The sequence below is a fragment of the Onychomys torridus genome, chromosome 14 (assembly GCF_903995425.1).
Source record: "Onychomys torridus chromosome 14, mOncTor1.1, whole genome shotgun sequence".
Lineage (NCBI taxonomy): Eukaryota > Metazoa > Chordata > Mammalia > Rodentia > Cricetidae > Onychomys > Onychomys torridus.
In genome coordinates this window covers 72,818,427-72,831,729 of record NC_050456.1, presented here as the reverse complement: position 1 = coordinate 72,831,729, position 13,303 = coordinate 72,818,427, and the positions used below count along the sequence as shown (strand labels likewise).

General features: G+C 43.1%; 1 protein-coding gene across 1 annotated transcript in view; it reads left to right on the top strand.

Annotated features, from left to right (window-relative positions):
• The window catches only part of Atg2b (autophagy related 2B), a 65,155-nt gene that overhangs the window by 5,188 nt on the left and 46,664 nt on the right, over positions 1 to 13,303 (top strand). Inside the window, exons 2-6 of the mRNA XM_036205623.1 lie at positions 4,123 to 4,285; positions 7,320 to 7,472; positions 8,004 to 8,106; positions 9,294 to 9,456; positions 11,694 to 11,873. Coding sequence (XP_036061516.1) covers positions 4,123 to 4,285; positions 7,320 to 7,472; positions 8,004 to 8,106; positions 9,294 to 9,456; positions 11,694 to 11,873 — 762 coding nt within the window. The remainder of the gene's footprint in view (positions 1 to 4,122; positions 4,286 to 7,319; positions 7,473 to 8,003; positions 8,107 to 9,293; positions 9,457 to 11,693; positions 11,874 to 13,303) is intronic.

Below are 13,303 nucleotides of genomic sequence, written 5' to 3'. Positions count from 1 at the left end.
CAGTCCTGTGGCCGCTTATAAAATAATCACTCAGAAGCTTAGTATTAATTACCAATTGCATGGCCTATGGCAGGCCTCTTGCTAGCTAGCTCTTATATCTTAAATTAACCCATTTCTATTAATCTATGTTTTGCCATGTGGCTTAACAGTCTACTGGCATGTTGTTCCTTGAGTGGCAGACTGGCATCTCTCCAGACTCTGCCTTTCTCTCATCTTGGATTTTCTGCCTGCCTCTAAGCTGACTTGCCATAGGCCAAAACAGCTTATTTATTAACCAGTGGGAACAACATATACTCAGTGACAGAAAGACACCCCCCAGCACAATTGAAAATATTTTGATGTATTTTAATTGTTCACATAAACGACAAAACTCATATACTCGCTGGAAAATTTCAGGGGGAAAAGACATGAATTATGAAGCATCATCCTTAAGCCCAGTTTGTCTGAGGATGGAACTATGGCACCCAGGCTTCAAATTTAAATTACTGGAATACTTAATTCATAAACAAGCATTTCTGAATTTACGTTTTCTGTTTTACATGGAGGACTTCATCAGGTATTCAAAAACCTTTTTTTTTGGAGCTGAGGATCGAGCTTGCTAGGCAAGCACTCTACTACTGAGCTAAATCCCCACCCTCAAAAACCTTTTACAATGATTATCCAAAGACTTGAAGCCATTTTTAATATGGAAAATATAAAACATAATAGCAGGAAGACTCTTACTGGATAGTTATTAGAGGCAGTGAGTGGATTGGTGATGAGATAGAAAAGGTTATTAGCTTGTGGAAAAAGTAATTGTAGTTTTGGATTTTTGCGATTTGCTGTTTGATAATGGAGTAATACATCCCCCCCCCCATCCCACTCCCCCAAACAGGGTTTCTCTGTGTAGTTTTGGTGCCTGTCCTGGATCTCACTCTGTAGACCAGGCTGACCTCAAACTCACAGAGATCCGCCTGGCTCTGCCTCCCAGTGCTGGGATTACAGGCGTGCGCCACCACCGCCTGGCAGAGTAATACATTCTTCATAAATGTGGTTATGTTCTACTCATTTCAGTGCACCTTCCTCTTTTTTTTTTTTCTTTTTGGTTTTTTGAGACAGGGTCTCTCTGTGGCTTTGGAGCCTGTCCTCGAACTCACTCTGTAGCCCAGGCTGGCCTTGAACAGAGATCCGACTGCCTCTGCCTCCCAAGTGCTGGGATTAAAGGTGTGCACCACCACCACCACCACCACCACCACCACCCGCGACCTCTACTCTTGAGTGCTGGGATTACAGGTGTGTAGCACCACGTCTAGTGTACTTTTTTGAGACATGGTCTCTCTTTGTAGCCTTGACAGGCCTGGAACTAAGTAGACCAGGCTGGCCTTGAACTCATGCGATATCCACCTGCTTCTGCCTCCTGAGTGCTGGGATTAAAGGCATGAGTTGCCATACCTGGCTCAGATTATAATTTGCTTTAATTTCTTGTTAATGACTCATGCTGCTTATTTTATTATTTTATGCTATGTCAATGATGTTAGACAAAAAGCAAATTCTAGTGACTTTTTGATCAGAATTCAAAATGGGTTGTAAAGCAGTGATAGCTTGCAGTGTCTAGGCGTCTGGCCTGGGAACTCCAGTGAACACACTGCAGCAGTGGTCCATGACATTGTACAGAATAGACAGAGCCTTGATGATGAGGAGCTCAGGGGCTGTTTATCTACAGGAGAAGGTGCCAATAACCCATTACAGGCCATTCAGTGGCCATTTGGCATTTGGAGCAAATTGGAAAGGTGAAAAAGGCACTAAGTGGGGCCTCATGAACTGACCAAAACCTTTACATTCCCCTTTTTGTACTGCCGTCCTCTTGTCCTGCACAACAACACACCGTGTCTCCACTGGATTGTGACATGCCATGAAAAGTGGATTGTATGTGACAGCCAGCAATGACACATCAGTGGCTGGATGGAGAAGATGCTCCACAGCACTTCCCAAAGCCAAACTTGCACCAAAAAATACCATGGTCACTGCTTGGTGTCTGGGTCCTGAGTCCTGGTGAAGCCCTGACATCTGAGGAGTGTGCTCAGCAAACCTATGAGACACACCCAAACCTGCAGTGCCTACAGCTGGCATTGGTCAGCAGGAAGGACCCAGTTCTCCATGACGACATCCGACTGCACATTGTACAACCAGCGTTTTCAAAAGTTGAACACATTGGACTCTGGAGTTTGCCTCACCTGACCTCTCACCAGCTGATGGCCACTTCATGCATTTCAGGAAACTCTTTGCTTCCACCATCAGCAGGGTGCAGATGCTGCTGTCCAAGAGTCCTTTGAATCATGCAGCAGAGACTGAAAAAGTACTTATTTTTGTATGTATGTGTGTGCAGTTGGCTTGTGCATGTTGTTATACATGTGGCAGTCAGAGGACAAGTCGGCTGTCTCCTACTGGAAGGGTACATGAGTGCTGTGGCACATATGTGGAGGTCAGAGGACAGTTTAGGATAGTGAGTTCTCTCCTTGTCCTTGGGATCCAACTCAGATTGTCAGGTTTTACTTACTGCCTTGCAATTCCTTTCACACCAACCTGATAGAAGAGAAGGGGAGGAGGAGGAAGGAGAATGTTTCATGTATTGAGATTGAGCGGCTGTATGGCAGTCAGAGACTTTAGGAGGTCATGGGATTAGAGGATTGGCATTGATAACTATTGGGAGCTGTCAGTGTGAGTGGTGACTAAAGGAAGGACAGACAACTGTGCAGAGTGTGTGCAGTGTGGAGGGTGGGTAGAGAAACCACGGCAGAGGATGACATTTACGTGAGCAATATTTTAAGTGGTAATGGATTGGAAAGATGGTGACGTGTCCCAGGAGCCATGGGAAGTTAGGGTTGGAAAAAGTAGGGGCTAAGATGGGATGAGGATTCAATAGTTGAGAACGGTGTGTGTGTGTGTGTGTGTGTGTGTGTGTGTGTGTGTGTGTGTGTGTATGTATGTGCTGGGAAAGAAGCTCAGTTGGTAAAGTGCTCGACATGAAAGCGTGAGGACTGGAATTTGGACATTTAGCAACTTGTAGGGAGCTGGGTACCATGATACCGTGTGGAGCTGCCTGCCCAGCTAGTCTAGCACAAGCACTGAGTTCTAGATCCAGCAAGAGACCTCCCCACTCTAAAGGTGGGGAGTTACTGAGAAAGACAGGAGGGTGCCTGCCGTTGACCTCTGGCCTTACAGGTGCACTCAGACACAATGGACACATGCTTCTGTGTGTTCCCTGTGGAGAACACAGCACAGGCACTTCATACACATATGTGCAAATGCCGCCCCACTAAATAATCATAATAAATAAATGTAAATTTAATAAAAAAAATCCTTGCTACCTTTATCCTAACACTGGGGAGGCAGAGGCAGGCAGATCTCTTGAGCTTGAGGCCAGCCTGGTCTATAAAGACAGAGTTCCAGGACATCCAGGGCTGTTACATGGAGGAACCCTGTCTTGAAAAACTTAAAAAAAGAAAAAATCCTTGCTTATACATTCTTGGAAAGTCTTTAGGGTTCAGACAAACCTCCTGAGGAGAGCTTTTCTATCAGTCAGGAATCTCTAGAAGAACAGAACTGATAAAATGAATCTATGTGTATATAGAAAGGGGATTTATTAGAGTTGCTTACAGGCTATGGTCTAGCTAGTCCAACAATGGCTGTCTACCAATGGAAAGTCAGAAAATCTAGTGGTTATTCAGTTCACAAGGCTAGATGTCTCAGCTAGTCTTTAGTATATACTGGGATCCTGAAAACTAGTCTCTATTAGTACTCACAGAGAGAGTGAGGACTAGCAGGCAAGGAGCAAAAGCTTCCTCCTTCCATGTCCTTTACATGTGCTGTCAGAAGAAGGTGTGCCTGTGGAGGCCAGAAAGGTATTGGATCCCCTGGAGCTGGAGTTCCAGATGGTTGTGAGCTGCCCTGTGGGTTCTAGAAACCAACCCTGGTCCTCTGGAACAGCAGCCAGTGCCCTTAGCTGCTGAACCTTTCTCTAGCCTGCTGTGGCTTTCTTAAGTCTCCAGTGCTCAGCACATTTGTGAGCATATTCACAACACTGAAAAAGTTGACCTGTGTTTGTTTGTGCGATTTCAGAATGGACTTGGTTTTTCTCTCTAGTGTCTCAATGAAATCCTGGAGTCAGCAGACGCACCTTTAGAAGTCACCGAAGGATTCATTCAGTCAATTTCCCTGTCGGTTCCATGGGGCTCCTTGCTGCAGGATAATTGTGCACTGGAAGTGAGAGGGCTAGAGATGGTCTTCCGTCCTAGACCTCGTGTAGGTAGGTGTGTTACACAGGCCTGTTCTGTTTGTTTCAGCCTTGACCCCAGGAAAGCTGAAAAGTCAACCCAACTGTAAAAAATTGAGCATTGGATATATGACTTTGAACTGGATTTGTGAGATTGATCATTTGATAAAATCAGAAGGTTTAGCACTTTGTAAGATGTATGTGAGTATACCTTTAGAGGGGTCCCTCCTTATTCACACTCCAGAACACTAATGTATAGATAATATACTATTATTTCCAGTTATCTGAAGTGACTTCTATTTTAAAGATTAAAAATACTATGTTTTCAAATGAGGAAGACTATTCAGAGATTCATGGAGAAATATTGGAAGCACATAGGTTTAGATTTTTTTTAAAAGATTTATTTATTTATTATATATACAGAAGAGGGCACCAGATCTCATTGCAGATGGTTATGAGCCACCATGTGAGTGCTGGAAATTCAACTCAGGACCTCTGGAAGAGCAGTCAGTGCTCTTAACCTCTGAGCCATCCCTCCAGCCCAGGTTTAGATTTTTTTAAATTAAAGTTTTTATAATTTTAAATTATGTATATGTGAGGGAGGGGGTAGGGTATGTGTGCACATGAGTGTATGTGCCTGTGGAGGTCAGAAGCATCAGATCCCTCTAGAACTAGAGTTACAAGCAGTTGTGAGCTACCTGATGTGGGTGCTGGGAACCGAATTCAGGTGGTCTGTAAGAGTAGTGCAGGCTCTTAGCTGCTGACCTCCAGGACTGGATAGAAGGGGCTTTTACCAGTGAAATCCGGAACACTTAGAGTGTTGAAGAACAATGACAATAAGTGACTAGAACGCTGAATTAAAACTCACATCTACCGGGCGGCGCACGCCTTTGATCCCAGCACTGGGGAGGCAGAGCCAGGCGGATCTCTGAGTTGAAGGCCAGCCTGGTCTACAGAGTCAATTCCAGGACAGCCAGGGCTACACAGTGAGACTCTGTCTCAAAAAACCAAAACCAACCAACCAAACAAAACCAAACAAAAAAACTAGCACTAACCAACAAAAATACTTCACCACATCCATGTTGATAATAGATCTGTAAGGTGGGCTTGGATAAGGGGATATGCTTCTCAACTATAGAATGTAACCCAGAAAAATGGATAGAAATGATCAGTCTAGGTAAATGCTGTGTAGATATGTGTATATATATATAACCCAAGTATTTGCCTGGAAAATGAAAGTTTACATGATACTTCATAGAGCTACAGTAATCTATTTTGAAAATAGAAATGCTCTAAATATTTCATTTATTTATTAGTATTTATTTTATTTTGGGGCAGTCTCACTATGTAGCCCAGGCTGGCCAGCCCTGAGCCCATGATCTTCCTGCCTCAGCCTCCTGAGTGTTGGAATTGCAGCGGTATTTCACCATACCTGGAAGCAATCAGATATTTGTGTGTGTGCATGAATTTTAAAGCCAAGAACATCCTCTGGTGTTGTTTCTAGATTCTGTGTATGTTATGTTTTGGAGACAGAGTCCGTTAGTCTGGACTTATGTAGGCTAGACTGGCGGGCCAGAGAGTCCCAGGGGTCTGCATGTTTCTATTTCTTGGCACGAGGATCACCATATTACTTTTTGTAATGCACAGATGTAGGTCCTCAAGCTTGCAAAGCAAGAACTTTACTGACTGAACCTATCGTCCCAGCTCCCTGATAATGTAATTTATAAGAACATTGTATCTAGCCAGGTACAGCAACACATACTTGTAATTCCAGCTGTGATGCAAATTTTGGGGTTAGCTTGAGTACATAAGAAGATTCTATCTTAAAACCCAAATGACAACATAAATGATTTTATTATCATCCTCATTATTGTTGTTGTTACTATTATTAGGGTTTTTTTGAGGCAGGATCTCATTATATAGGTTTGGCTGTCCTGGAACTCACAGAAATCCTCCTGCCTCTGCCTCCCTAGTGTTGGGATTAAAGACCTGTGCCGCCAGTCCTGGCTCTGATTCCATTTTTTTTTTTTTTTTTTTCCCTGAGACAGAGTTTTTCTGTGTAACTTTGTGCCTTTCTTAGAACTCACTCTGTAGCCCAGGCTGGCCTTGAATTTATAGAGATCCACCTGCCTCTGCCTCCCAGGTACTGGGATTAAAGGTGTGTGCCACCATCACCTTCCGGCTCTGATTCTATCTTTTAACCACAGTGGGTAATACTCCCTTTGGAAGTTGAGCTTTGAAATATTTTCCCCTTTAAAACAGCCTATTAAAAGGGTCTTTAGTTCCATTTGGAAGGCAGTAATTGTAGTAATGTGTCGGTTTACTCTGAGCTGTGTAAGGAGGTAGGATTTCCTGAGCAGGAGAAGTTGGGAAGAGTTCTTAGGGTCTCTGTGTCCAGCCCTCTGGGGACACCCTTTTAGTCCACCTGCATTTGGACTGACTCTGCAGCTGACATCATCTGCTGCTGGATTTCCTGGTGATACCTCTGTATTCATCCTTGACAGTCATATCTCATCTCTCCTAATTAGTGGTAAACTCTCTGAAGTGCATAACTCATCATTTATTTTTCTATCTCTGTAGTTGGTTAGCAGACTTCAGCTCCCAGTCCAAATTAGTGTGCCATCTGTTTTCATTAAGTCACATTTTATTGAAACATACCCATGCTGTTCGTTTACTCTCCATACTTGCTTTGGCCCTTGGAGATCTGCACAAGTGTGACAGAGCACATAGCTCACAAAGCCTAATACCCACTGCCTGACCCTTTACAAAGGATGTTGTTCGGCACCTGCTCTGTACTGTCCAGCACGGTGCCGTATGCCTACTAGGTTTTTGCTGAATGAATATCTGAATTAATATTGGATAAAAATAAAACTTGAAATAACAATATGTTGCAGAACTTTTACATCCTGTATTTTTATTGTTGTTCTGTTATTGTAAGGTGGTTCTTTAATGTCCAGTGTAATTTCTCACAAGTAACATCATAAAGTTAAAAATTACCATAAACATAATATTTTAAGAAGTGCCATTAATATAACAGATTATTTAGGTTTATTTGTACTTTCTGCAGCAACTGGGTCTGAGCCTATGTATTGGTCCAGCTTCATGACCAGCAGTATGCAGCTGGCAAAGGAGTGTCTTAGCCAGAAGCTGACAGATGAGCAAGGAGAAGCATCCCAGCCTTTCGAAGGTCTGGAGAAGTTTGCAGAAACCATCGAAACAGGTTTGCATCCTGAAGCATCTTCCCAGCCCGTGCTCTATGTGCTGCTCTGGGGCCTGAGACTATTCGTTGCAGTGATTTTTTTTTTTTTAAAGGATTACTATTTTCTCTTCAGTACTTCAGAACCCAGGCTGTTTTAATCATTCCATTCAGTTTGATTGCATACTTTTGTTCCTGGGTTTTCCTTGTTTAGTTTTTTATGCTTGTGGGAGGATCAGGCTAGAAAGCTATGGTGTCCTAAGTGTCTGTTGTGATGTAACTTGGGGACATGCTTATGGGGCACCATGTGTTTTACAAAATTCAGACTCTAGGGATTTAAAAGGAAAGAAGTCTACCTTTGTAATTTTCTTAGCACACTAGGAATGATTTCTTTACTGAGATTGGATGGGGAAGCAGCACTGATGAATACTTGCCTAGCATGAAGGAGGCCCTGGCCTGGTCCCCCGGAACCTGAAAAGGGGGAGGGGTGGGGTGGAGACGGGTTCTCACTTGGTGTGCTGTGACTTTCCATTGGTGATTGCTTGTTTGTTCCAGTACTAAGAAGAGTGAAAGTCACTTTTATAGACACCGTGTTAAGAATTGAACATGTGCCAGAAAATTCCAAAGCTGGAGCTGCACTTGAAATCCGAGTAGAGAGGTAAGATTTTTTTTGTCTGGAAACTCATGACCTCACTCTGATTCTGACATTACACTTGGACAAAGGGCGATACTAAATTAATATATTGCATGCTTTCAGAGTAAAGTACTGCTCTCGGAGTTATCCTCTCATCCCATTACTGAAACTGTAAGCACCAGTTAGCGTATAATTACATCCAGTGCTATGTTGAACTTGCCTGAGCAGTTGTCTTGGTTAACTTGAGTGCCGCTGTGTTGAGGCTCTTTCACAGTGTCCACTACTCCCCTGTGTGCAGTGCAGTGTTTGGGGGCATTTGGTAATGTGAAAGACTCAGCTTCATGATGCTGGGTTTGGGTATTTCTTTAGTGAAAAAGGATGATGATGGTGTTTCTTTTGAGGATTTTGTGAAGATATTTTTAAGGTTAAATATCTAATGATGATTTAAGTCAGACATGTTGCTTTTATTTTATTTATTTATTCTTTTGAGCTTAGGATCGAACCCAGGGCCTCGTGCTTGCTAGGCAAGTGCTCTACCATTGAGCTAAATCCCCAACCCTGCTTTTATTTTTTATGCATATTCACTGGAGCTCTATCACAGTATTGATTTGAGGTAGTTACTGCTTAGCCACGGCCATGTTATATGGCCTCCCAACAGAAATGTACATGGCTCAGTGGCTAAAAGCATTTCCTGTTCTTCCAGAGGCCCTGAGTTCAGTTCCCAGCAATCATGTTGAGCAGTTCACAGTGGCCTGCAGTTCCAGTTCCATGGGATCCAGCGCCCTCTTCTGTCTCTGCTGGGTACCTTCGTTCATGTGACATACACTCACAGATACAATACCTAGGCACATAAATGAAAATTTAAAAACAATGTACAACCGGGCAGTGGTGGTGCACACCTTTAATCCCAGCACTGGGGAGGCAGAGCCAGGCGGATCTTTGTGAGTTCTACAGCCTGGTCTACAGAGAAGTTCTATGATATCCAGGGCTACACAGAGAAACCCTGTCTTAAAACAAAACAAACAAAAGTCTTCTGAGTCAGACTCTCAAGTAGCTCAGGCTGCCCTTGAACTCCTGATCCTCCTGCCTCTACCTTCTCTATGCTGGGCTGCAGGGTATAGTCTTAGGGGTGCCAGCACTGCTTCCTTTAAAAAACTGTTGCAAGTATGTTTCCCTGGATTTGTGTCCAAACATCCTTTTGTACCTTTCAGAACCGTGTACTGTGATGAAACTGCTGACGAGTCCTCGGGAGTCAATGTGCATCAGCCCACTGCCTTTGCTCACAAATTGCTGCAGCTCTCTGGAGTATCTCTCTTCTGGGATGAATTTTCTGCTTCAGCAAAATCTTCCCCAGTGTGTTCAACTGCACCAGTGGTAAGAAAATGAAAACACAATCCCCAGGACAGTGGTGGAGGTGTTGTTCAGTTGGTAGAGGGCTAGCCTAGCATAGATGAAGTCCTAGGTCTTATCACCACCCTTGGGAGGTAAGAGCGGGAGAATCAGAGATTCAAGGACATCCTCAGATAGTGAGTTCAAGGCCAGCCAGGTATATGTATATACAGAGACTCTTGTCTCAAAAAAACCAAACAAAAAACCAGGGCAGTGGTGGCGGATCTCTGTGAGTTCAAGGCTAGCCTGGTCTCTAAAGCGAAAGCGAGTTCCAGGAAAGGAGCAAAACTACACAGAGAAAGCCTGTCTTAAAAAAAAAAAAAAAAAAAAAAAAAAGGATTTCTTTTAGCTGGGTGGTGGTGGCGCACACCTTTAATCCCAGGACTTGGGAGGCAGAGCCAGGTGGATCTCTGAGTTCGAGGCCAGCCTGGGCTACCAAGTGAGTTCCAGGAAAGGTGCAAAGCTACATAGAGAAACCCTGTCTCGAAAAAACAAAAAACCGAAACAAACAAACAAACAAAAAAACCAGTCCTACAAAACATGGTCACGGTTCTTAGAAGTTTTAAATAAAGACTTTCAACCAGGTATGGAAGTACAGCACTTGAGAAGCTGAGCAAGAGGGCAGCCTGGGCTACTAGTGAGTCTCTATCTAGGAAGAAAGAACCCAGGGATTGTTAAGTCTTCTTGAATACAGTATTCATTAATGAGTCTCCCCATCTGGTTTAGCAAATCTGGTTAATGTAAATATTCAGCTAATGTAGCTGAGACCAGCCCCACACCCCTAAAGCTCTGCCTGGCTTGCTCATTAGTTAATGGAGAAATGTTTTCTACGTATCTGTAGTTAGAATGAGGTGTTAGCATCTGGGGGAGCTAATCCCAGTGGTCAGTCCTCTAAGCATGCTTGTGAGGATGCTCTAGATTAGGTGGACAGGCCTTCCCTCAATGTGGGTGATGTCATTCAGTGGGCTGGGTCTCAGACCACATAAGGAAGAGAGACTGAGCTAGAGCCTGCCCTCTGACTGTGGGTGCGGTGTGAGCAGCTGGCCTCCTGCCACCTTGCCTTCCCCACTCTGGTGGAATGTGTGCCTGCACCTGAGCCGGAAGAAACCCTCCCTTCTTTAGGTGCTGTTTGCCAGGTACACAGCCACTAGAAAAAGGTCTCGTCCCTTCACATGAAGGAGCATGTCACCTTCCGTGACTAATGCCTCTGTTAGTGAGCATTGTCATGGGAAGCATACCTTAGATGTTTTCTGTTATCAAGGTTCTTATTCTTGGGTTTGGATACATGGCTCAGTGATTAAGAAGACTGACTGACTGTTCTTCCAGAGGATCCAGGTTCAATTTCAGCCACAACAATCTGTAATTCCAGCTCTAAGGGATCCGAAGACCTCTCCTGGCCTCCAGGGACACATGTCATGCACAGACACGGATGCCCGTAAAATACTCATACATAAAAAAATAATAAAGTATTAAAAAAAAACCAAACCAAACAAAAAGGAATTTTAATTCTTTATCAAGCATGGCATCCTTTTATAAGTTGATAAATCTATAATTTGCCTTTGATATCACAAATCAGGTATTTTTTCTTTTCTTTTTCATTATTATTATTATTATTATTATTATTATTATTATTATTATTTTTGAGACAGAGTCTCCTTGTCACTGTGGCTCAGGATGACTTCAAATTGGTGATCTCAACCTCCCGAATGCTGGAATTACAGGCATCACTTCCATATTTGTTTGGTTTGCACATTGTTTATTATTTGAACAGATAATGTGTATGTGCAGTGTGCACCAGCATACACACACACACAAACACACACACACACACACACACACACACACACACACACCCCTCTACACGCACACACGCACAAGCTTGTGTGTACTGCACTTGTGTGGAGATCAGAGGACAACTTTGTGGAGTCAGTTCTTCCATCTTTATGTGCATTGTGGGATCGGACTCAGGTCTCCAGGTTTGGGGCAAGTGCCTTTACCCACTGGGTCATCTTGCTGGCTCTGTGCTCTTTTCATAAAGTCTTTTTTGATGGCTTTATGCTATACTAACATAGTACTGCTTCATTTTAGCCACAAGATAATGGTATGTCTAGTGTAATGATGCTGTTTTGCATGTCAAATCCAAGATGATATTTATATACACCCTGACTCATTTATGCTGAAATATTTTAAATAGTTACTTTATTTTTATTACATTATTGCAGGAAACTGAGCCAAAGCTTTCACCTAGCTGGAACCCCAAAATTGTTTATGAGCCACACCCACAGCTAACTAGAACTTTACCAGAGATAGCACCCTCGGATCCAGTGCAGATTGGAGGGCTAGTGGGCAGGCTGGAGTTGAGTCTCACTCTGAAACAGAATGAAGTGCTTCCGGGAGCCAAGGTCAGTATTGTTTTGTATTCCCTGCTAAAGACAGGTGTTTAATCTTCACAGTGGCATAGTGCTTGATTACTATGGGCTGTCTGTGACTAAGGATCTATTCTTTGCACTTTGAGTGGCCCAGCTCAGATTTTCCTTCCTATTTGTGAACTGCTCTCAGGTTAAGAAATCCTTTACCAGGTCTTCACTTGCGGCCTTCTGAGGAGGTCCTTAATGGAGCAGATAGTGTAGGTAGCTGTAAATGCTGCAGGGACTGCCCTGCTGTGGCAACAGCCTTGGAAAACCAGCACATATGTGTCTTTGGGGAGCGCATATGCCATTTCTTAAAGAAGCAAATGCCATGAGAAAAGCTTTAGTGGTCTGTTTTGGCTGGATATAGTCTTCTACATTTGGAAGCTTTGATTTCAATGCAGATATAAAGTTTTGCACACTGACTAGATTTGTGTAACTATTCTCTGTGAGTTCTGCATGTTAAGGGACAGAAGAATGAGTGGTAGTTTTGTGTGGTGGTGTTATATTCCAGTTCTAGTCAGTATTGGGTATTTGGAGATACTATTATTCTTGCCTATACATTAATATTTTTACATACTAATTTCAGTATTTGTATATTTTGTTTAATGTAAATGAATATTATATGGGAAAAGTAAGTTCTGGAGATCAACACTGGGCAGCATAGCGCTTAGACATGGTAACTCACAATAGCTGTAACAGGGCAGCATGGGCAGCACACCAGGGTAGGGCTTTAGTCCTTCCAGCATCCCTTAAACCCGAGCCTTTCAGCTGTGAGTTCAAGTATCGCATGACTTCCTGCTCTAGTTTCTGAGATAGTGCCCCTGGAATCTGTTGTATACCACACAATCAGGTTTAGTGGATTTTTTTTTGGAAATTATTGATGCAAAAGCAGGGGACTGCTTTGGTTGAATTTAGAGAAATTCATATTACATTACACGGTGTTGAAAATGCTTAGTTATTTTCAGTGTTTTATATTTTCAAAAGAAAGCAATGAGTACTTTGTTCTTTGTATTTCAAATTCAGAATGTACCCATAATGAAATATTCCTATGACAATTAGAAACGAAACTACTGATCTTCCATCCTAATGAAAACCAGAGACTGTATGTGGTTTCAATCCAAGAAACAAATGTGTCCAGTAACAGAAACACGTTTCCCCACTCTGGATGTGGCCTGGGTGTCAGCAGTCTGTAGGAGCCTCATAAAACACTCAGTCTGTAGGCACACCAGGAGAGCCATTTCGTAGAAGGAGTAGGGCTTTGCATTTGTGTATGCCTAGGTTCAGACCTGGCTGTGAGCTATGTGATCTTTGCTTTGTGGATCTCTTTCCTTCTCTGTAAACAGAAACAATAATAAGATAGTAGGAGCTGTGTGATGGCTCAGCTCACCACACAAGGTGAGACACAAGGGGAAAATGTGCAT